Genomic DNA, 24907 nt, shown 5'->3' on the forward strand with positions numbered 1-24907 from the left:
AGCACCATGAGGCTTTTTAGGCAGCTGTGCCTGGAAAAGGGCTCTCTAACAGCTTCAGTTCTGCTCCTGTGTAATGAAACTGAGCAAGCAGAATCTGGGGTCTTTCCCTCCGAGGGATTAAGAGGGGTTTGATCCTGAGCAGTGAGCAGCAGCTGACCTGAAGGAATCTCCAGAGAGGGACCCTGTGCTCTTCCTCAGTGTGACAAGCACAGAGTAGGGGAAAGCTGGAAGGGAGCCCTGCCTGCACAGGGCAGAGAGGGGCAGTGGGCTCTGCACCCCCTCACCAGCCCCACACCCTGCCAGATCCCAGTGCTCCACTGGGAGCATCCTGACACCACGGCTGGGACGCAGCTGAGCCCTCTCTGGGGATATCTTTGTGGGGACAGCCTGTTCCAGTGTCCCAGTGCTGCCAGTTCCTGAATGCGAGTTGAGGTTACAACCTGAAACCAAATTGCTTCTGATGACCTCATGCAATGCAGGTTTTTAGGGTGATTTCATTACTGGATCAGCTTCCTCAGAATGGACAAGCTGGTTATTTCCTCTGAATGCTGAGCATTTACAGCAGTTCAGCCCCTTTGAGTCATGTTAAATAACCCCCAAATGGACAATCAGGTGTCACTAACTGCAGTGCTGTTCCCATTCCAGCCTGGCCCCGTTTCCCCTCCCATCACCTCTCACAGCACAGCTTGTGCCATGGGAGCCCAGGACCTGGGGGAGCTGATGCCATGGCAGGGGAACAGGGTGAGGAATCCATTCAGCTGAGTGCTCTTCCCCAAAAGTTTGTCCTTTCCTTAGACACCTCCAGGAAATTCAGAGGTTTCCCAGTCTAGTCTCATCTGGTAGCAAAATACACTGACAAGCTGCAGGATAGATTTGTTTGTAAGACTCAATTGCTGGAGAGGTTTGTAAGACTCATGGCTCAAACAGCTTTACACTGTCCAAAGGAAAACTGGGGGCATCCCCTCACACTGGGGAACAGTTGCTCTTCTTTGCTTCCAATAAAAGATTAAGTTCTAAACTGCCCAAATCAGATATGAATGCACTGGGGTTGGAGCCAGACAAAAAGCTTCAGACCCAGACTTCAGCAACCAAAAATAACCTTGGGAAACAATCTTCTAAACTCCAGGATTTAATTAAGAACATGTCCATCCCCACTTGTATTCCAGGGGAATGAATCTAAACACATCCCTGGCTCTCTGCTCGATGCTGTTCAGCCCTGTACCAAACAAACATAAAAAGCTGCAATGCTTTTTTTTTTTTAGAAGATGCTTTACCCACAAAAGATGGAGATATATAGGCCATTAACCACAAAAAACTGAGATGAATTCTGCATGCTCCAAATTTAGAGGGGTTTGGGATCCAAGATTTCTGCTGAGTTCTATTTAAAAATGCAAATAAGGGTTCATGATTCAGACAGCCTTTCTACAATCTTCTCATCGTGGGGCTTGATGTTCACTGGTGGGATAAAATGAACAAAAAGATGTGTTCCCTCCCAAGCTCAGTTAGTGCAGAATATCTCAAAGTACATTGTGTGACCCAATAAAGTCCCATGCTCCAGTTTTCTCAGCTACCAGGGCACAGTGATGCACTGCCAGCAGATCTCACTGCAGCACATGCCAGAACAGGATTCTCTGCTTATTTGAGGTGAAAATTTATCTTCTTTCTGCCCTGCTTCCTAGAAACCCTTTTCCCACCCCGGTGTCCTTTGTCAGCACCAGTACATCTGAGCAGTTTTCCAGACTGTTTCTGTTTCTAGGCTGCTGCCACAGCATAAAAGGCCTTTAGCAGCCCAGAACCCCATCTCAGGTAGCAAAAGGGTGGCTTTGAGTCTCTCCCAAACTTGCTGAGTCAATCACAGAGGAGCCACCAAGCCCAGGTAAGTCAGCCAAGAGCTCTGCTGTCGGATTCTCTTGGAAAAGGCAGCTTGCAGAGTGGGGCCACTTGTCCTGCAGACCACTGCTCATCATTTTAGCAGGGACTGTGTTTCCTGGGTGGAATAAAACAAGAGATACGAAGTAAAATAACCAGGACTGTCCTGTACCATTGTTTCCTTTCAGTGGGTGCAGGGTGTTGGGCAGTGGCAGTACATGATTTGAAGAGTCATTTCATCATTTCATTCTCCATCAGTATCTGAGCATTTAAAATATCTTTTTGTGATTTTGACTATCTTTTTGTTTTCCAAATTGACTGGTATTTAAGAAGAAGAAGAAGAAGAACAACAACAAAACAAAACAAAAAAACAAAACAAACAAACAAACAAACCAAAAAAACACACACACACAAAAAAAAAAAGGTCAAGACTCCCCAGCAGCTTTAAAGAAATAATTGTTGAAATCATCCCAGTGTCTCACCTCCACCCACTGACCACCCTGCTGAGGAGCAGCCTACAAATGGCAACCCCGAAGTTCCTCCTTCAGACTATCATTAACAACAGGATCTGCAATTAAATATAGAATATATTTAATATAGAATATAGAATAAATAAAATAAAATAAAATAAAATAAAATAAAATAAAATAAAATAAAATAAAATAAAATAAAATAAAATAAAATAAAATAAATAAATATAAATATAAATATAGAATATATACATCCCTTGTTTATATAGATCCATCCCTTGTTTCCTGGGTTGTGTCACTGCCTTTGTCACCATCCACACAACTCCTCCTGCCCTGCTCCCATCACCCCAGCAGCTGCCGTGGTGCCAACCCCTCCAGCTCCTCTGGGGCTGTTTCCCAAGTGCAATTTTGGGCTGTTTGGGTCCCTTGGAGCCGTGGCTGCAGCTGTGCTGTGGGCAGCAGAAGGGGCTCAGAATTGTTCTGTTGCTGGTGGAGCCTCATGCTGCAAAATACCCTGTAAAATATCAATTTCACCACAGAGCTGGGTTGCAGCTGTAGAAGAGACCTTGGGCTTTCCTCCACTTTTGGAGCAGGTGAGCACAGAAGATGTTGGATTTAGGAATATATTTCACATGGTAAAAGTGCTGACTTGGCTAGCCTGTGATTTCACACATCCTATTTTTTTTAATTTTGGATCCTACACAGCCAAATACAGAGTCCCTGAATCCTTGAAGTTTCATAAATTGCTGTTTGCCTGGAAATTCACACCAGCAGTAAAACACCATAAATCATCTTCTATTATTTCCCTAAAAGCATTCTATCCAGAGCTCCAGAATTAGGACTATAATTTCTAAATTTGGATGTCCTGAGAATTATTCATAGGAATCAAGGAACAGCTTGGGAAAAAAAGGAAGATAGTAAAGAAAAATGAACTACTCTCACAAATATTGATTAGCAGAGAGATGTGTTTGTGAATAACCAGTCCTTCACATGCACACAGCCAAATGAGCTGCTGCAGAAACAGGTTAGTCAGAAAATATGCAGGATTTGACTATCAAATAATAAAATCTACTCTTAATCAAGACATGTGGTTTACTGAGAACTTGCCTATCTATTCCTAGAAATGCCATGCATCAGATTAACTGGAAGAAGCTGACCTTCCTTTAGAACACTTGGCTTCCTGAAGGTCCCTTTTTGTCAAATTCAGCTGCCTAAAAGTCACTGAAAATAAGAAACTTTTAGTGTTACAAGTTGGCTTCAGCCACTCTGAAATCCCAAAGACATTTCCAACAGAGTATCTGATGAAGAAAAAACATCTAGGGTCAAAACTTAATAAGAATAAGCAGAAACAAAGCTGGTTTATATTTAAATGGAGAATCTTTTTATTACACCTCACCAGCTCAGACATAAGCCATGACTTCACAAAAAGCTCCCAGCCTTACTAAGGACAGCAGCACTGAGGACCAGCACTACTCCACAAATATTTTCACCTGAATCTACTAATGGTGAGGATGCACTTGAGGAGACAGAGATCAAAGCTTATTTCTCTTTAGGCTCTGCTGTGTGCATCAAAAAGCCTCTCCTAAGATGAAAAGGATGGAAAAAGCAAGAGGGGAGTTTACAGCTCTTTAAGGAGCCCTCAGCAGTAACCTCAGAATACAATGTTAACTCTGGTTCTCTGCTGCCAGTGGCTTTCATGTGATGGAAAGCCAAATACTTGAAGGATGATAAACGATGAACTGTGAATGATAATTCCAATTCAGAGGAAGAGAAGGCAGTTTATGTCTGGTTCTGAGGAAAATGTAATCCCATGTCCCTGACACATTAACCATCAAGTGTTTATCCTGGAAGGAAGCTGAAGCTGAATAGTTTAACTGGTATTATCAAAACATGAACTATTTTTTTTTTTTTTTCAGAATGAAGAAAACCCTTGATAATTGAATTTACTTACAGGGAGAAATACATCAAATCAGAATTATGCATGAGGAGGGGTGAGTTATGCAAGAAAAGAAATCATACTGGTAACGGTGAAATATTATTATCACTTGGTAATTAAGACTTGGGAATCAGATTACAAAGTGTGATCCTATTATAAAAATGGGTATTGTGGAAAACTGGACTATCCTGGGAGGTTTGTGCAGCCACAGGTTGCACCGCATTGGGAAATTTGAAGGGGTTATACCTGCAGAGAAATCAGAACATTGAGAACCTGGGGGAGGTAATCCTGCAGCTCAGTTCTGGGGGAAGGGGGTGCTCCTGCCTGCCATGCCCTTCCTCTAAAGAAATAACAGCACTTGCTCAGGGGCCAATTTCCAGTTTGCTTTTGCCCTGCCAGCTTGATCTGGATTGTTTTGGGATTGTTCATGCAGCTCCCAGAAAACCCCTGCGTGGGAGAGGGCTGTGAGTAAGTGAACTGGAATGAATTACTACTTTCAAAGGAAAATAAAACCAGCAAAACACAAGAGCCCTGCCTCTCCCTATCCCTCCTGTTCCCTGAGGTGCAGGGTTTGTCTCAGTGGAGGTGTCAGCAGGGCACAGAAAGAGGCAGGGAGTCCCCAGCCCCTGCTGCAGCCGGGGGTCCTGGGTGTCCCAGACTGGGCCAGGGCATCCCTCAGGACATCCTTGGCTCCCACTGCCCACTCAGCCTGGGTTCAAACACTCCCTGCAGGGTCACAGCTCCTCCCAGGGCCCCTCTCTGCTGCTGGAGACACAGGCACTGCTGTGCATGAGCCCCAGCTGCTCAGAGCCCCCTCCCCTCCACCCAGGAGCTGTCAGAGCATCACCGTGGGGCAGGTACCCCTGCACCTGCAGCACCGTGTGTCCAGCCAGCCTGGCAAAGCTTGTGCTCCTTGCATCTGTTTGTCTTTTATTTCTTTGTCCTGTATTTGTCCATTTTGTCCACATCAGATAATGAAAATTCCCAGATCCTCTGAAATGTGTGCAAGGCAGATGGGAGGAACAGTTTTGAATTCGTTCAAATTTGCTTTGTTTTGGATCTGTCAAGCCCTTGTGTGACCCCCAGAAAAATCCCTTAAACCCATGAATGTGTGGTAGGGAGCTGACAAAGCACCACAGACCCAGGTCTGGCCCTCCAGCCCCGGAGGAGCCACCTAAATATTGCAATTTGTGTGTGGAAATCATTGAGCTTGATGGTCCTAGGAAAGACACACTGCCTGTGGGATCTGACAGGAATCTCTGAGGTACCACAACAGCAGACTTTTGCTCACTTGGGAATCTCTTCCTTTGCTCCTCCATGCTTGGCTGACTCTTGCCCTTTCTCCTCTGGGATAATTATGATGGCTGAAAATAAATGTGTGGGACAACTCACGCCAGTTTCCACAATTTAACAGCACATGGACATTTGTGTGGAAGTGTGAGCCAGGATGTTTCTAATTCTCCTAATTCTCTTGACAAAATGGTTTTATAAATAATCAGGCCTTAATTGTGTGATCCCAGTTAATGCAGAGGGAGTTAATTAACATCTGGAACAAGTTTCCTGGCCAGAGTTATTAGCTGTGTCTGGTGCAGAATTCAAACAATGTATGAAGGGAGGCCTATGGCCGAGTGATTCTGGACAGCTGGGATGAGAAATGGCCAAAGAAGGACGAGGTGAGGCAGCTGTGCCAGGCTCGTGCCCATTGCTGTGAACAAGGGTACAGAGCTGGGGTATGAATGTTGTGCCAGCCCAAGAGGTGCTCAATGGGGCAAAGAATGACATAATCTCTCAGCTTTCCCTCTTTTCAAACCCTCCAGCTCTTCCTTCTTGACTCCAAAAGCCCCATGGATCAGGATTTAGGAGGCTTTCATAGCTGAGGCAGGAAAAATCCCAAACATAAGGGACAGACTACATAGTAAGAGGAAATTCTTGGCTGTGAGGGTGGGGAGGCCCAGGGAACTGTGGCTGCCCCATGGAAGTGTCCAAGGCCAGGCTGGACAGGGCTTGGAGCAACCTGGGATAGGGGAAGGGGTCCCTGCCATGGCAGGGGGTGGGATGAATGAGCTTTAAGGTCCTTTCCATCCCAAACCACTCTGTGATTCCCTGGCAGGTCTCTGTGCAAGCCTGCACATCCCTCCTGTGTTTCCATCTGCAGTCTCAGAGAGAGGGATTCAATTTTGTGCTGCTAAGAAGGAGAAGAATACCAAATCACAAGCACACAAACTCTGAACCTCTGCCTCATGCATCCACATCAAAGAGAGAAGTGGGGATGTGTCCTTTTAACCACCAGCATCCCTCCAGCAGAAAGGTGCTGGGCAAACCAAAAACAGAATACAAAATTTTAGTCGTCCTTTTGGGTCAACCCAAAGAATTTTGTCCAACCAAAAGTATATATATATTTTTTAATTTTTATTTTTTAAATTTTCCAATTAATTATAAAGCTTTTAAAATATCTTTCCATAACATTTGGGTCTAAGTAGAAAATGTGTTAAAAATATTCCAGAATTTCACTTAATAAGTGTCTAAAAGCTAGAGACTTGTCCACATTCTCACTCCACTATCTCTGAAGCCAGAAATTCGTGAGAGCAAATGACTCACAACACAAAAGTAGGTAGGAGAACTGACTTTTCACTCTGGAAATCCTCTTTTTCCTATTTTTTTCACTGCCAAAACACAACTGACAATCTCCAGAACTGGATTTTCATATATGCCTTGTGAATCTCCTTATCCAGCTAGGGCAGGGATAATGTGTCAGAGTATCTGTAGTTGCTCCCCTATTTACCACCTCTGATGTGATGAATTGTCACTGAAGGTTTCTTACCCACATTCCTGTTTTGGTAGAGACACGTGCTGTGTTTAATGCATGAGTTTTACATTGCTGCAGCTAGAAGGCATGCAGATGAGGAATGCTCCTCCAAATAACCCCCTAGCTAGGAAATATAAACAATTCTCACTGAGCTCCAGCAGAAAACCACAAATTGCGGTGGAAATTTTATTTCCATTATGTCCTGCATGTGAACACAAAGGAGATGCAGAAGGGAAAGGAATTCAGCTGATGGATGTGGGTGAAGCAGAGAGAAATTTAGGGTGAAATTCAGGTGGCCAGTATGGAAAGCCTCATCCTTTTCCTAGGAAAAAGGGTCACCAAGTTGAATGCCATGAGATCTCTCACAGGGAGAGGCAAACACCCATAAGAGTTTGGGCAAGTCTCCTTCTCCTCACCTCATATCAAAATAACTGGGAGAAAAAGTGCATAAGAACCTGCATTCCCTGATTTTCTTCTTTGCCAGAGAGATCTTGTACTAAAAAGTGCTAAAAATAAAACAATTTACTGGTGGTGTAGGTTGTTTTTGAGTGATTCAAAGCCTGCTGATGGACATCACTGGTCTCCACTGATTTACACTGAAAGAGAGTAGATTTAGGTTGAATAGAAGAAAGAAGCTCTTCCCTGTGAGGGGATGAGGCCCTGGCACAGGGTGCCCACAAAAGCTGTGGCTGCTCCATGGAAGTGCCCAAGGCCAGGCTGGACAGGGCTTGGAGCAACCTGGGATAGGGGAAGGTGCCCCTGCCCATGGCAGGTGGGGTAGAATGAGATGAGCTTAAGATGTCCCCTCCATTCCAAATAATTCTATGATTATATGATAAATTTTAGAGGTTTGGAATAGAGTCCTAAACTGCAACCAAGTCTGAGAAACAGCAGAAGGAGTTGTGCTGCTGGGAGACACCAGTCTATACCAGTAAGAAAATGGAATGCCAGCATTCAGTGCTAAACACTGAGGGGCCCCCTGTTATTCCATTATCCCATAATGAGCAGTAATTCAGCCCTGTTTGGATTTATGGCTTGTCTGAATTTCATGTACAACTTTCATAATCTCTGTCATAATTACAAAAATTGCAAATAACTTTTTAATATCAATGTTTAAAAACTTAGTCAAATCTTTCACTTTTATTGCCTGTTTACTATCTCAAATCAAATGGTTTACAACTTTGTGTTCTGAAAATATACAACATAAGAAAACACTAGCCTGGCAAAATTATGCTTTTATGGTAATGACAGAGGTGAGTTATAATTGCCTTAGTTAAACTGTAATGTCTGCACAGATGCTAGGAAAAAAACTATTGTGCAACATGTTCTGCCACCATAAGCATGGCACCTGCTCACTCCACCATGGTACATACAAGAGCATGTTAACATCTCTTTATGGATATTATTTTCAAGGATTATAATTGGACCATAAACGCTCACTTGGGGATAAAATATCAGCATGCAGGCTTTAAAAATTACCTTGAGAAATATTCCACCAGTTTTGCATGTATGGATTTCAGAAGCAGGTTTATGAGAGGTCGTATATAATTTGTTTCTGATGTTGTAGGACTCAGAAATGGTTTCTGTTCTTCTTAGGGTCTGTATGAATTTGCAGCAGGTGAATGTAGAGATATTTACAGGGCCAGAAACCAAATCCCCCAGCTCTCAGGAGGTGACAATGTCTATCCCCAGATGATGTGTGACACAAATGGCAGTGGCAGGCGTTTCCTGTGTCCTGCCAAGCTGTCCCTGCACCACCCACCACAGTCCCACTCACTGCTGAGATGATGCCCAAGGACACCAACCCATGATCTGACTCCCTTTGCTCAGTTTAGCCTCAAACTTAGACAAACTGCTGAGATGGAAGTTTAACCCAAGGGTATTTCCCTCTGAAAGGGGTGAGGAATACCATGGCCATGAGCTTTAATGCACATTGCAGATGAGCTAGAGATGGACAAGGGGGTTACACTCACCCCTGCAAGAAAATACAGGAATAGAGGTAATGAACATTATTACATACATAACACTACAGTCATTTGCTCTTATTCGCAGTACAGAAAACTTCACCTATTAAATAATGTCAGTAAATATGTGAGGATTTTGTCAAAGTGTGTCGTCTGACTTTTCATAGGCCAATTTTCATAAATAGAATACAAAGAACTGAAAAAGGGTGCTTACAGATTGGGTAAAAGCAGTCAACCAACACAGTTCCACTTTTTGAAACTGTTATAAATCAGAAGCAAGACCTTTTTTTAGTCTTTAGTCTGAGTAACTGGAATTTTAGTGAGGTTAAACACCTCCACTGCTAAAAATCAAAGTGGGCATCTTCTTGTGTCTCAAAGATGATGAGTTTTAGTGAGGGAGAATCTTCCCAAATCTGTGACACTTTCTTCTTTACTTTAAACCTTCTAGGCCAGCTGGACAGAGTATGAATGAAGCTCAGACATTATATATTTCATTTTCCTCCACTGAATCTCCTGTATCTTACTCAGTATTAAAGCCCTGCTAATGCCTAAGGCAACAGTAGCTGACCCTTTGAATTAACACGTCCTCTGCAGTGGATGCCTCATACATATGCCTATTGATGTATTTTAGAGTGGAGATAATTTTTATTTTGGCTATCTGCTCTGGTTTAATATTCCCAAGAAAATATCTTGTCTATATGTTTTTTCTCATGCCCTGTATTTCCCCCTCTGCCTTGCTATAGTGTCCTGCTACATTCCACAGGAAAAGCCTTCTTATGTCCATCTTTGTCAGAACTCTAGGAGCCACTAAAGCATCATTTTAACGGGCTCGTTATCACTCAGATGAATTTTTCCCCTAATTGCATCCTTTAACTCCAAAAGCGGTTTGGGGACATACTTTGTATGAAGGATGCTACAGAAAACAAAAGTTACATTGTTAGTGGTTCTGCTTTTATACTTCCACCCAGGGAAACTCTCTGCACACCAATCTGCTTTCTCTTTCCAAAGCCCATTTCCTCCCGGGGCTATTTCCTGGGACAGAGCTGTCTTCAAATAATTAAATTATCCTGTGGCACACACCTTTTAAGTCCCCCCTGAAATGGTGCGTGATGCCTTCGGTTTACATCACTTGTTGGAAAACACTCCAAAGCATTGAAAAACTATTAAATTGTTGCAGTATTGGATGCCAACACACAGGGCTATTAGTCTAATTCATCCTTCAGATCAAAGCCCACACAGGCAGCTCTCCTGCCTACAGCTATTTTCCTTTTACTTTCCTGCTTGACAGTAGTCCCTCACATCCCTCTGTTCTACTTTCTTTGAACATACAGATTTTCCTTTAGTCATGGAAATATAATTTATGTCCATTATACTGTATTATAGATTGCAGATCAGGACAAGCGTGGAAACGTCTGTTTATTGCACGTCGGTTTTCTAAAAATAAATAAATAAGGAAGCCGCCCTGCTCCGCTGGGGAGACAAAAACGCAGAGGGGGAGCCGCGCTGCGTTCTCAAAGTTTAATTCCCGAGTGGAGCCCTTGGAGCAGGGTTTACTGAGGGGGTGCTGCTGGATTTTGTGGCGCTGTGGATGCGGCGGGGGCAGCGCTGGCCCCTGTCCAGCCCGGACCACCCAGCGAGCGGGGCCGCTCCCGCACCGGGGTCACCCCAAACGCAGCCCCGGCAGCCTGCCAGTGCCGCCCCGCCGGGGAGAACAGCCGGGACAGCCACCACAGAACCCCCCAAAAATGATACCCGAGCAGACTGGGCTGTCTGGGACGCGAGAATTGCAAAAACAATCCCCACCCCATCACGGAGAGTGTGTGTGTGCACGGAGAGTGTGAGGAGGGGGGAGAGAGGGAATGAGACAGACAGAGGGGAGGGAAGAAGGGAGGAGGGAGTCCAAGCTCTGAGAAACATCACTCCATCTCTCTCAGTCCACAGGAGCTGAGCAGGGAGCAGGACGATGTTTGACAACACGCAGTACCCTTACAACTGCTTCAATTACGACGGGGATGATTATCCGACCTGTAGCTCTGACGAAGAGAAAAAATTCACCCGACCGGCGTACAGGTAAGAGGAAGTTTTTCCAAGTGTCTCTGGTGAGGTTTCTGAGCTCTGGGCTGGTGGGATCACAGCTCTCAGGGGAGCAGGGCCCGGGTGTGTGCCGTGGGTCTGGCCCTGCTGCAGGCACTGCAGTGGGCAGATTTCCCCCCTGTCTGTGTGTGAAGTGTTCGTGATTTGTTTCCTCCCATGAGGGTCACAGAGACTCTGGCATGTCCTTAAGCCTCCAGATCTCAGACAGTCTCCAACCTCCAGGGCCCCTGGGAGAAGGGAATTAAATGTTTCAGTGTGCCAAGGGGTGAACTGGATGCAGAAAACCCCGGTAAGGTGGGAAGAGGCGCAGTGTGGATGTTCACAGGGACACCCAAGGTCCTTTCCAAGAGCAGGGCTGGTCTCCAGTGACAGTGGCTCTGAGCCTGGTCTGTCTCACTGCAGCCTTCCTGCTCAGGGAAACTTTTCAGACGGAGTTGGAGAGGTGTGTGCTCCTCTGCTCTGCTCTGCAGGCTGCCCTGGGGACTCAAACCCTGGCTGTGACCACTCTGTGTCACCCAGGGCTCCTGCAGGACACGCAGTGACCACACTCAGGACTTCCCCTGGGACACCTCGGGTCAGGGCACAGATCCAGCAGGGGGATTTTGGAAGCAGGATAGGGGCACACACGTACCCATGTGGTCCTAAAAACTGAGTCTGTGGGCAGGGCGATGGTGTAACAGCAAGTTTTCCTTTTTCCAGCTACATTGCCTTAATTGCAATGGCCATCCAGCAAAGCCCTTCAAATAAAGTCACCCTCTCTGGCATTTATGACTTTATAATGAAGAAATTTCCTTACTACAGATCAAATCAAAGAGCCTGGCAGAACTCCATCCGACATAACTTATCGCTTAACAGTTGTTTTGTGAAGGTAAGATCAGTTGCTGTGTATTTACATACACACCGTGCATGGCTAAAAAAATATAGGCAGCAGTAATCTCATCACTAGGAAAGAAGGGAAACAAACAGCTGAGCTGCAAATCACTTAAAATCTCTCTGAGTTGTCAATTACAGAGATAAGGAACATATCCTTGTCTGATGTATGCTAATAGATAACAAATTGAAGAGGATGGGGCTTACATCTTACTCATATAATGACAGAGAATAGGCTTAAAAGTCTTGTCATATGTGTTTACACCATTCTTAAATGTAAATGGATGCAGATGCTAAACAGCAGCATCTGTAACACATACAAACACTGAACTGCCTTTAAATAAATACAGGTTCCCAGAACAGAAGGGAATGAGAAGGGGAAAGGAAACTATTGGAGCTTTGCAACAGGATGCGAATCCATGCTGGATCTCTTTGAAAATGGGAATTACAGGAGAAGACGGAGGAGAAGGAACGTGAAAAGGGAACACAAGGAGCAGAGACCAGGCAGTGTGAAAAGTCCTTTGTCCCCCAATATCTCTTCTGTGGACTCTGCTTTGAACAACATTTCCTCTTCTGAAAGTAAACATGAAAGAATTGAACCTGGCCCAAAACTTCTGGAGCCTTGTGGGTTTGCTGCAAGCAGCATGACCAACAGGCAGAGCCTGGGCAATCCCTCCTTGGCAAAACCGGATTCTGAAATCAAATTTAGCATCGATTACATCCTTTCAGCCCCCGACCCTTTGCCTGTCCTGAGATCTCAATATAACATGCAAGAAAATAAATATCACCTACTGGAGGCCCCGCATATTAATCTCCAGTTCTGGACAATGTGATGCTATTTATTCGTGGTAACAAAGTCTGAGTCACGGTGTGTTCAGCAGCCTCATGTCACTGAAAATCAGCAGCCTGTCCCCTCGTTTGCCTCCCAAGCAGTGCTCAGAAAGGGTTACAGCCTCACCAGCTGATGCTGTCTGCACCCAAAGAACTTTGTCAAGATTAAAGCATAAATAACTGTTACCAGTATCGGTTTTCACCACGCTGAAATTTATGAAATCCTAGCTTTATTTTCTAAACTGTCTTGGATGTCATTTAGCACCACAAAGAATTTCCTTTCTCAAGCAGAATCCAACAGAGAAGAGACTTGCTTATCATCCACTGCTTTATTAAAGACAAAGTGAATTTGATCCCACTTTCAGTGGTGGAAATTAGGATTAACTCCACTGGGGTATATAGGTCAGAACTTAAGCTGATCTAAAACAGTGTAATTCTGTCGACTTACTCTGGCTGGGAATGTAGGGGGTGGGGGGGTGGAAATTTGTTTCTTAAAAGGAATTACAGAAAATCACCCTGTCTTCCATTATTTTTTCTTTTAACATCATGTTTCAAACTATTTTGCAGCTTTAATTCATTGTTCATTAGGAAAGGTAGATATTGATAAGTATGTCAAGTATATTTTTGTTTATATTGGGGGCAGAACTGTTTAAATTGTTGAAGTGAAGATGTATTCAAAATAATTCCAAGAGACCTAATTGCAAGGATGCTGAACTCTGGTAGACTTTGATAGGTAATGTGACAGTCAAAGAGTCTCTTAATGCCTTGGCTAAAAAAAAACCCCAACACTTCTTCCCTTGTACTATCAGAAATCCTCCTGAGGTGCTGCAGAAAAGTCCTTGACCATATTTCATTTAGCAGCTGTGAAGGGAAACCTGGCACTGCAAAATCTCTGTCGAGTGTCGAGCAAAGCTAAAATTCCACCTACCTGCTCTGAGACAAGCTGTATATTCCCATTAAACAGATTTTTATTGATCCTTCTTGCAAGCAATTACCAAAGTGGTGCTTGATATGATTTCAGCTAAACTGGTGAGATTTATAATTTCCAGATATCAATGTTAGCTCATGAGCTCCATTTCTGAGAAAGCCACTTCATTACCATTTACATGCAGTGGGAGATTTTGGAACAGAACCTGGTGGACAATGATGAACTGTGATGAGCTTTTAAGAAGTTGCTTTTATACAACATGTTCACAATTAATTGCTTCTCAGAATATAAACAGTGTTAGCAAAGGCTCCACAAAATCCTGGCTTTGACTTGGCTACTACAGTGTTCACCTACTGCAGATGAAAGGAAAAAAGACAAGAATCCTGATGGTTTTAAGCAATTAAATACAGAGATAAAATTATCTTTGCAACAAGAACTAAAGGTAAATGAAGGTATATGAGATAAGATTCAGCATAGAGGTATGCTCAGGCATGACTTGAATTTTTATGCAGAAGCTTTGACATTTCACTAAGTTATTTTACATTGTGTCTAATATATACTGTACATTTATACTATATATTCTTATATATTGTTATTGAGAAAGGGAGCAATATCACTGCACTTATATGTTGTAAAAATGCATGATGTATGTTGTCATGATGCTGAAACTCCTGCCATATACTTAAAATTTACCATCAGTAGTATTTCACACTGATTGGTAATAAATGCCCGTTTTTTGGAAAACTATAAAACTTGTTATCTTCAGGCATTTCTACAGCATGCAAAAGTCTTTGCTTCTTCTTCAGAAAGGAGAAAATGGAAAATCACGTCCATTACATCACTGCATGTCTTCCAAACTTTGAAGGGGTGATTTCTTGAGACCAAATTCTGCCTTCAAATGGGAGCTTTCAGTTTTCTGTGAATTAACAGTTATTCTGGGTGAAAATCTGAAAGCAAAATTTGACTCTTTAGACCTGATTGATCTGCTGTTTACACTGATATTAGAAAAAGAAAAGAAACCTCTGGGGGGACTGGAGAGATGGATTCTCATTTGAAGAGGGACGAGGATTTGCTCCTTTAGTGTTTATGCTCAGTAGTAAATAGGTGTGGGAAGAGCATGTCCTCATTTAGTGCCTCAGTGTTTGCATGCACTCATTGTGGGTGGGAACTTGTGCCCCTCTGGGGTCCTGCCTACAGATAAATATTTGTGTTTTATACTCAGATTCTTTCTCCTGGTTGTTTTAAACATGGCAATGCTGCTGTTGGGCTGATAGCAGTGTACACACCTGCAGTATACTTGAAATACACATTTTCTGCTGTGAAACAGGCAAATATGATTGTTACTATGTGTTCTTGGTGGATGCTGTTAACAGGAGATAATTCAGTGACAGCAAAGGTTCCTCCTGAGCAACACCTGGGTGAGGTGAGCACTGTGGGCTGCTGAGAGCAGTGGAGAAGCAGTTTATGGCTGCTAATCAATGTAGAATTAATGCATTAGGAAAGGCAGAAATACACCCAAGTGGATTTACAGCAGAGATCCGAGGCCATTTTCTGTAAGATGAATGAATATTCACAAATAGCCATGTCCTCTGCTCACAGTAAAGTGCCTGCTCAGAGAGACTGTCATGCTTTAGTTTCCCTAACACATAATCAAAGAAATTTGTGTACAAATAGGTGTTAACATTTGTTTTGCAAAGGATATCAATCATATTTCGAAAAATGAAGGGACATATTTCAATTTGCCCAGTATATTATATTCTGACGACTCCAGAAAGGTTTCCAGCAGTTAAAGTGAATGGCATTTAATATAGAACAACATAACAGGGGTGAGGGCTAGACGTGACCTTATTCAAATGTCGTAGCCATTACAAAGCCATTCCCAATGTAATTATAATTAAATACTTTATGCCTTTCTTGCAAATCCTCTGATCGATCATTGATATTAACATTAATATTGTATTACCCCCGAGCAAATATCTCCCACACAAGTGTTATGGATCACCAGGTTTCCATTAACAAAAGTTGTGAGCTCTTGCCGTGTGCTGGCCGTGGATAAATTTACGTAAATTACTTTTTCTCAGGGAAGGGGGGGAAAATGTCCAATTTTCTTTCTTCTCTGAATCCAGAGCTATTTCTTCAGCTCCACCACAGCCAGTCAGCATAAAGAAAATAAAGAAAATCTCAGAGGAACATCCCTCCTTGCCCCGTGCTGAAGCAGGTGAGCATTCTCCCATTTGGCACTGGGGTTCAAAGCTGAGCTGAAGGCAGGGATGAGCAAGGCTCTGCACCCTCCAACACCATCCATGGGGTGGGCAGGCTGGGAAAAGGCTCAGTTCCTCCTCTCAGGGCAGATTCCTGGCTGCAGAGAGAGACCCAGAAGGAGCCCTGGATGTCCTCAGCCCAGCAGAGGTGCCTCAGTGGGGGCTGATGCTGTCCCCAGGCTGGGCTGGGACAGGAGGAGGTGTGGGACAGCAGCTCCTGCCTGCTGGGTGGGGCACTGAGGGGGATGAGCCTTTAGACCTCTCCCTTCAGGATCATAAATACCTTTGCAAAGGAAAGATGAAAGGTTTCTTTCTGGGGAGAGGCAAGGCTTGGCCTCACTGAGGGACCCTGGAGGGGGTTGTTTGTTTATCCTTCTAAAGGAAGGCTTCCCACGACAAAACAAAGATTTTGGTGGAGCCACACCAGGTTATTATGCAGCAATTTCACTTCTACTTCTGATTTAATTTCTTAGGCTTTTGCCATTGGTGTCACAGAAGTGGTTTTTTTGCACACAGACATGATGATCAGCCTCAGAATGAAGTTCAAAGTACTTGGGCAAGGATGCAAGGATGCATCTTTCCTCCCCCAGTGAAGAGAGGCCAGATAACACCCAGGGCCAGCAGCTGACCTCTCTTACAGGGACCTCTCCCTCAGCAGAACCTCCTGCACATTATGGGAGCATTAATGCAGACTAGGATAGCTGAAAACAAACCTTTTCTTTGTCAGCGAAGCCAAGTTCCCCTATTTTTCTGCCAATCAGAAAGATCATATTCGTCTCTCCTAGCTGAGACCCATTAACTCCTCAAATAAAGAGAAGCAGTGCTCAAGGAGCATTTGAAGGTCAGCCCACACTGGAGAGCTGCCTCTCCCCATGCCTTTGCTTTGTTGTGCTCCATCCTATGGCCTGAATTGCCACAGCACTCCTCAGCCACTCTGCAGGATGGTTTCTTCCTTTAAAACTAAGTCAAAATTTCTGCACTGTTTCCTGGTCACAGAGGGTTTCTCTTTTGACCACCATTTGCCTGTTCAGGTCCAAATCTTATGAGTTTTTCCCATTCTCTAGCAACAGAGAGGGCACAGTGAGAGGAGAAGGGGTTTGGAGGGACAATCCTCTGGGGAAAAGCTTTGCTCCACATCTTCCAGTAGTACAGAGCTGATATCTCAAGGGCTCCTGGGGTTGTGTGTCAAGTCTCTGCTGTAAATTGAGGGCAGCAATACCCCGTGTCCAGCTGAACTCAAGCTCAGGGAAAAGAGGGAACCTCCACCACACACCCCTGAGCTCACAGGGACCTGAACCTTCAGCTCTGGCAGTGTAACACAAATCCCTGTCTGTGATCAGCCCTTCAAATCCCAAAGTCAAGACATGGAAATCCTGTGCTGCTCATTCCAGCTGGCCTCTCCCCTCTCTGGCTCTTCTGGGCCATGTTCTGCTCCCTGCTGTGAGGGTGTAAATCCTTGCAAATCCATTAACTTTGGTATAATTACCTCTGGAATTGAAATAGCTTGTGTGAAACCGACCTTTGCATATTATACCCAACATCTCTCCTGTGCCAGCACCTCCTCTCCTAGACAGAACTCTCAGAGCAGCAAAGGGTCCTAACTTCTTTATTTTGCATCAGCATCAGCTTCTAATTGCTTCCTCCAAAACGTGGGTCCCATCTGCAGTGCTCTGCACAAAGAACCTAGTCTCTGTCTCTGTTTTACTGGGAATGTCTTTCTTTTTGCACTTAGGGTCATTAAATTAAAGAACAGGGTAGGTCCAAGCCCTATGGAACTTGCACTGGAATCTTTTTTACCCGGAGAGCAAACATAAAATAACAAAGTAAGCTGTGCTCCCTCCCACCCTTGCTACAGTGGTTGGAGGCAAATCCAACTGTGAGAATTTTGCCTGAGAAAGAACTGCCGGATTTCTCCCACTGTGAAATCCAGCTGTTAATTCAAACAGAAGGGATGGACCTGACCAGATAGGCCAACTGGCTTGTTTCCATCCTAAAGTCCATTGTGTTCCACAAGTTCCTAAATTTATGGTCATGAAGGTCTTCCAAGCCCTGTAATGAAGTATGGCATGCAATGTTTTTGTTAGGGAATGTGGGCTGCAAAGGGAAAAAAGAAGGTTTGAATTTATCTTTCAAATGAAGATCCTGGAATCTCTCAGGATAAACAAGCTAAATTAGGAATCAAAATACACCATGTTTCTCACCATAACTATGGAACTGAAAATAGCACTTGCAGAGCACTGACAGAAGAAGAAAGCTAGAAGTTGCAGCAAGCCCAAACCAAACTTCTTTTTGTTGTGTTTCTCTGTGTGTCCACTGCCCTTTGTAGCAGCCAATGAACCCTGCTATGCCAGCAACAGGAGCCCCCTTCATCTTTTGGGAGTGGTTCTTCTGACAGAGTATTTCAGAAGAAAATCTTCACACTGCAAAATTGAGCTGCTGGTCTCCATCATCCTCATTTACACTGGGCACACACCACCTTGACTTGCTCTGAGCAGGTTGAAAATAAGGTACAGAAATGCTCTTGGACTTGTCAGCCTGCGTGGTGCAGCTCAGTGCAGCTCTCTCAGTGCTCCAGCTCCACAGACCAAATGTTCTGCACAAAAGCTGCTCCCTCTTGGGTCCTTATTGGAGACACAATAAAGAATTAATGGGGTTGAAAGTTTATTCAGTTTCCATGCTGGTATCAGTGGTTCTAAATAAAAAACAACCGAAACCAAATGAGGCTTCCTGAAATTTGCACAGTAAAGAACTCTGCTCTGACCCACACTCATTAAACCCTTTTGTCAGCCCTGCACTGGCCCCAACAGCCCCACTCTGGATCAAACTGCCCCCCAAAGCTGCACTTTCCACAGCTGCTGATGGTGAAACATGGTCATGTTCTTCTGCAGGGAAAAACATTAGGGCAGAACCAACTTCCCTCTTGGGCCCAAAGGCTCTGCTGACCATTAGCCATCTGTCTCAAGCAAGGTCTGCTCTGGCTGAAAATGCTGTTGGAGGATTCATGCCACAGATATTTAACCCTGTGACAAAACTGCTCCCCCTCTTCCCCTGCTTGCTCGAGGCATCACTGTCTGCTGGTCCTGACTGCATCCAGCCCCCTCTGCTGCCATCCCCTCCTTCCAGCACAGCTCTGAGTGCAGAAAAGAAGCAGCACTCCCCATAAAAGTGAATGTGGAAAATAACAGGTGCAATGAGCTGTGTTTCATGATTAATCTGTCTCAAGCTTTTCCGAGGCTGAGAGCTGTATGAGCAATTACCAAACCCTGGGAGGCACTTCAGCACTAATCAGCCCATAACGTTTTTCTGCACTGGAGCATCTGGGACTGGCTACATGGCTCGAATCCTGACTCTCATGAAATGAATGAGAGTTTTGCCATTGGGTTCAAGGGATCAAAACTCCATCTTCTATTGCCAGGGCCAGGGATTAATCAGATTAAAGGCCATGTGGACTGCAGAGAAAATTAAATACCTCCTAGCAGTTACTTGGTGTCTTCTCAAGACAAAATAGCAGCTTCCTTCCACAGGTCTCTCTGGCTCTGTCTTTCAGCCAGACAAAATACTTCCTGAATTCAATGGAAATGTGTCCAAACAGGGAATAAATTCCCCTAAGCCCAAGGGCTGAACACAGCAGAACCAGATGTTGGCATCTGGGGTGAGATTCCTGGTGCAAAGATGTCTGTATTTTGAGAGCACCTCTGTTCTGGGGCTGATGTACACACTCAAATAAACAAGTCACACTAACTAAAATCCAGACTGGGGATCTCAAATTTTCTTTCAACAGAAAACTGTCCCAAGATCTGCTACAGTTTGGCAAAGGCATGACACTGAATTACTTTCCATTTTGTTTTGCTGATGTTGAAATTACAGGAAAATAAATATTTTCAAGATGAGACATTGTGTATCCCTAATAAATACCAAGGGCATTTAATATAAACTATGGACACATGATTTGCTTTGTTTTTCTAAGTAACTATTTCCTTTTAGCCAAATGAAAAGCCAGTTGTGCTGTGATGTTGCAGATTATAAATTAGCAGCTCTCATATGGTTTTGTGCAATTGTTTCTTGAAGAGCTTTAGGCTACTTCAGACAAAAATTTCAAATAAAATGTGAATTCATTGAACTGTAACTTGTGGTATTAGCTTTATAATAAACAAAGGTAGGTCACATAATCATGTCATGAAAAACAACATTTTAAAATTCAAGCAGCAGCATTTTAATCCGTTTTAGGTTCTGATCCTGAAGCTTGGCTCTTTCTGCTTCCCAGTGCATGAAACCAAGACAAGCCTGTCCTGGGAGGACAGCACACAGCCAGACAGGTCAGCTGGGGGTGGGGGGAGATGGAGACAGATTTTACTGTCACCCAGAGAAGAAAGGGCCCAAAGGCAGCAGCAGCAGCCTGTTCCCACAGCAGACCAGGGGTCTGACCAGTCCTGCTCCCTCTGCTCCCTCTGCCCTGCTGGGGGAGTAGCTGGCAGCAGCTGGAGGCAGGGGGAGGCAGGGGGAGGCAGGGGGGAGGCAGGGGGGAGGGAAGGAGCCCAGCAGGCTGAGGGGGACCTGCCTGACTCCCAGCCACACCAAGCACTGATGTCAAAGCATCTGTCCCCTGCCAGAGCACACCCACCCTGGCTTGGCAGAGGTGAAGCTGTTCTCCACAAATTGCCCCACCTGCCTTTAAGGGAACCTCATTTTTGGGGTGGGGAACGCATATTTTTCACAGGCATCTTGTGTGGTTTTATAGAGACCCTTGGGAGCACCTCTGCCACATGGGGTGAGTATCTCAGGGACCATTGCTCAGCCTTGTCTCACCTGAATTATCTCCCAGCAGGGGAGGGGTGGCACCAGCCACATGGATTGCTCCTGTGCAACCTCAGCTCCCAGCACCTTGCTCTCTCTGCTGTCCCTTCCCATCAGGTGACACCAAAATGGGGCTGCTGGGGCTGCTGTGAAGGAGAAGAGCACCAGGGTACCACCAGCAGGGCCACCAGCACTCCCTGGCAGAGGAGGCTCTGTAACAAAGCCCTCTCACCTGGAACACTCCTTGTCTGACAAATGTTTATTTGAGAGGAGCCTCAGTTTTCATTTAGTGGATATTTCCCAAAATAAAAATGGATAATCATGTCATCTCTCTGCTACATAAAGCTGTGGCCTGTAACTTAACAACAGACAGGGAGAAAACATAAGATATCTGAATATATGTGAATTCTTTACTTCTAAGCCTGCCTGAATTTGAACCATTTACACCATGACAACAGCATAAACTGAATTTGGAGAGGGAAAACAATACTGGAGTTGGAAAACCCAACTGAACTTTTTTTCCCTGTCAGGAATATTCCTACCAGCACAAGCCAGTTTTCTGTGTCCTGGCTCTAAGGCCACGTGGGCATGTGCACAGCACATATGAAATTGATATCTCTGTCTTAATTCAGGGTTGCAATTACTGGAGCTGAAGTCTAAATTTTTCCAACCACCAAACTCCTGAGCTAAATGACTGTACAGCTACTGAAATTGATTATCAGGCTTCCTGTTTCCTCGCTTGTGACCCAGTAATATTGACACAAGGTACAAGGAAATTGCAATCAGAACCACTAGTAGCAATAGCTGGAGGCAATTGCAAAAGAAGTATTGCTGGTGGTGGCACATGGGCTCCTATATTAGATTTAGCCATACTCTGATTATAATGCACTTACTTGAGATAGCAGGAAATTCTATTTTTCGTTCTTTAAATTACAGCCAAGAAAACATTTCTGTTTCCTTCTGTACTTCATCCTTTTCTCTGGGGTAGCCCAAATAGAAAAGCTGCCCTCAGAGATCCAGCCTGTTGTGTCTCTAACACGGGCAATGCCCTGGGGAAAATCATTTTATGTCTCTGTGTCTCCTCCAGGCAGCAGACAGAGCTCACCTTTGCAAAGAATTGTGTTAGAAATGTGCTGTATCAGCACCCTGATGGACTTTCCACATTCTGTCCCCTTTCTGTCACCTTTCCTGTCTCTGCTTTGATGTCCCCCAGCACCTTGTCCCCCCTGCCACTGCCCAGTTGCCCCAGGTCAGGTTTGCACAGGGCTGAGTGGTAGCTAAGTGTGTTAGTCAGAGCAGTGTTAGTTCTGATGCTGTGTGATGTTTAAGGAACACATAAAAGTATAAAGAGAACTGGGATCAAGTGGCAAGGCTTGGAAATGTTACTTTTCAGAAATAATCTTCTTTTTCCTGGTTTTTAAGCTCATATAAAGCAAACCCATGTCCCCAGCTAAATGAAGGAAACTTTCCATCACATATTAACTCACACTTGCACCTGTTCAGGCAAACAATGTGCTGGAAGTAGAAGCAGCAAGTAGAAGCATTTTATAGCTGTTTCTCTCAAGAAAATGCCCACAAAACCCCCTTCTACTGGCAGAAAAATGGGCAGACAACATATGTAATTTCAACAGGAGTCCCTGGCACTGGAAATAATGATATTACAGAGAGTTACTGAACCATTCTCTTCACAGGATCTCTATGATGCCAGGATTTATGTTCAAATCCAAGGAATCCGTGCAGAAACTTGAAATAATTTTGCCACAGTGAACACCCTCCCTGGATGCAAACTCCCTGGAGACCCCAGCTTGGCTCTTGAGACATTCCCCACGCTATTCCAAGCAGGAGTAGAATGCAATATCACAAACACACAGGCTGTGCAAGCAGGGAGCTCTGAATTTGCCTCCAGAGGAGTTTCCCAGGCCCACCTGGGCTCACTGCACTCGCTGCAGACGTAGCCTTGGTGCCATCCTGGAGTAATGATCCGTGGCTGGGGAAAAGGGGATTGTCATGGATCGTGGCTCCCCAGCAGGCCAACCTTTCCAGAGGAAAAGTTCACCAGAAGGGGGAAAGTTGTTTGGGTTGCTGGGTTGTTTTTTTTTTTGGTTTTTTCCCTACTTTGTGACCTGTGAGAAAAAAACCTTTTATTAATGAGCTCTGCCCTGCTCTGTCCTTCAGAACTCGCTGGGGCTTTGTGTGTGGGATAAACCCACAGCAGGATTTAGCTGTGAGTGTGGATAAAACAGATAAATCTGTAATTACAGAGATTTTCCACCTGCAGCCACTGCTGAAGGTGCAAGGCAGCATCTGCTGGGGCACTGAGAGCTGTAACAAGGGTGCAGTGTGGCACTTTCTGTCTCTTTGGGCTGCCAGATGTTTGCAATTCAAACAAAAGCTTAGCTCTAACGAACCCTGACTTTTAAGGCTTGGAAACCTTCTGTGAACCTTAAGAAAAATGGATATTTAAGAGCTTGAGCCAAAATGCTGTGAAAGTGACTTTCATTACTGAAGTTTTTCTTGCTCCAAATGGGACAGAGTAGAAATTTCACTGCTGCTCTGAGGTGTCTAAGAAAAAACAAGTCCAGAAGTGTTGTACAAATGTAACCAAACCTGTCAATTTTCTCAGAGCTCTTAGTCCTGGTCTCTCTCTGCTCACGATGAAGTGGAAAATGAGTATTTGGGAATTTGTCCTGTCTCCTCCATGGCTTGTGTGAAGCCAGGCTGTGTCACCCTTAACCAGGTGCTCATCTCCTTTTGCTTGCAATGCAGAGGTGAATGGCAATTTCTCGTTGATTAAATGTCTGTAAAATGATGCTTGACATGGAAAGTCCCCAGTAAACTGATTTGTCATCACTAAAATTTGTTCAAGTTGCACAATGTTTTCCTTCCTAAGATAATTAGTCCTCAATCAGAGTAAATTGGAGGGGTAACTGGGTTATTTTAAGCCAGTGTTATTCTTTATTCAAAAAAACTCTTTTGTGTTTGAATTATTTCCACAAAGTGATGCAGATAATTGCTTAATTCTTTGTCATTCTACTACATAATCCCTCAGCATCTGAGCAGTATTAATGGGAGCAGAACTTGGCAAAGCTACCTGCACATTTTTTTCCCCAATATTTTTCATGCCAAAGAGAGAAAATCTCAGACAATGAGGAACGAAAACTTTTTCTTTTTTGCCTGCAAACTGAGCCTGAAATATTCCTCTGGCTGCTGCTTCGGGACTGCTTTCATGTTACTTTGGGTTTAATATATTACATTTTAGCCAGGTTTAACCCCAGTAAATAGGTGCACCTTGGCTTCCTGAGATAAATAACTTGACTGGCAGAATCAGGACCCAAGACTCATTTGTCCTTCATAGAGGTTTGTTTTGTTTGTTTAAATATTAGCATCCACCAGCTGTGCAAAATAGACCTTTTTCGTTAGCTGGCTGATCATGGTGGGAAAAGCTATTAATTTAGTCAGTTCCCAGCAATGAACTGTGGGGTTGCTACCAAACCACAAACTGATGAAAACAATAAATGCTAGACTGTATTAACTGTAAAGGTTAATCCATAAATCAAAGGGAAATGTCAGATGCCTTTTAACATTGATTGAGATGTAATTTGGTGTTGGTAGTGATATGTTTGTTACATAAATTCACAAATGCACTCAATTCCTGTTAGGAGTTCAGGTCTTTGTAACTTATAACAAATTAAGTAGTTTGCTTTATTTATGTAACCATGTAAAGATTGATTACCTTTTCCTGTTCAAGTTACAATATAGAACCAGTTTTAAAATAAGTGAATATTAATATCCAGATCTTCTTCCAGGGTACGTTGGACTTGGTATAAAAATGAATACATTCTTGTTTTTCCTGAAAGTATGCCATTACCTTAAGTATGTTTAAGGCAGTTTTTCCTTTTAATTTTTGAGTTTGATTCATGTTTTTCAAATTACAGCATAAGAATTGGCCTTTGTATAAATGTGCTCAGAAACACAGAACACATTTTCTATATTACAGATACATCATATTTCAATATATAATGTAAAACAACAAATATGAGGAGGAAATGCCACAAATTAGATCAGAATGGAATACAGTTACTGA

General features: G+C 43.9%; 1 protein-coding gene across 3 annotated transcripts; it reads left to right on the forward strand.

Annotated features, from left to right (window-relative positions):
• The first annotated feature begins 10522 nt into the window (after positions 1-10522).
• FOXL3 (forkhead box L3) lies at positions 10523-14989 on the forward strand. Of its 3 annotated transcripts, XM_063414437.1 has the most exons (4): positions 10528-10865; positions 10980-11115; positions 11839-12007; positions 12360-14989. In XM_063414437.1, the coding sequence occupies exons 2-4, from the start codon at positions 11009-11011 to the stop codon at positions 12840-12842; spliced, it is 759 nt and encodes a 252-aa protein (XP_063270507.1). In that variant the 5' UTR covers positions 10528-10865; positions 10980-11008; the 3' UTR covers positions 12843-14989. The 3 variants fall into 3 exon arrangements, with proteins under 3 accessions (XP_063270508.1, XP_063270507.1, XP_063270506.1); XM_063414438.1 differs by having other exon boundaries at positions 10523-11115; positions 11941-12007; XM_063414436.1 differs by having other exon boundaries at positions 10529-11115.
• The last annotated feature ends 9918 nt before the right edge of the window (positions 14990-24907 follow it).

Source organism: Prinia subflava, chromosome 17 (assembly GCF_021018805.1).
Source record: "Prinia subflava isolate CZ2003 ecotype Zambia chromosome 17, Cam_Psub_1.2, whole genome shotgun sequence".
Lineage (NCBI taxonomy): Eukaryota > Metazoa > Chordata > Aves > Passeriformes > Cisticolidae > Prinia > Prinia subflava.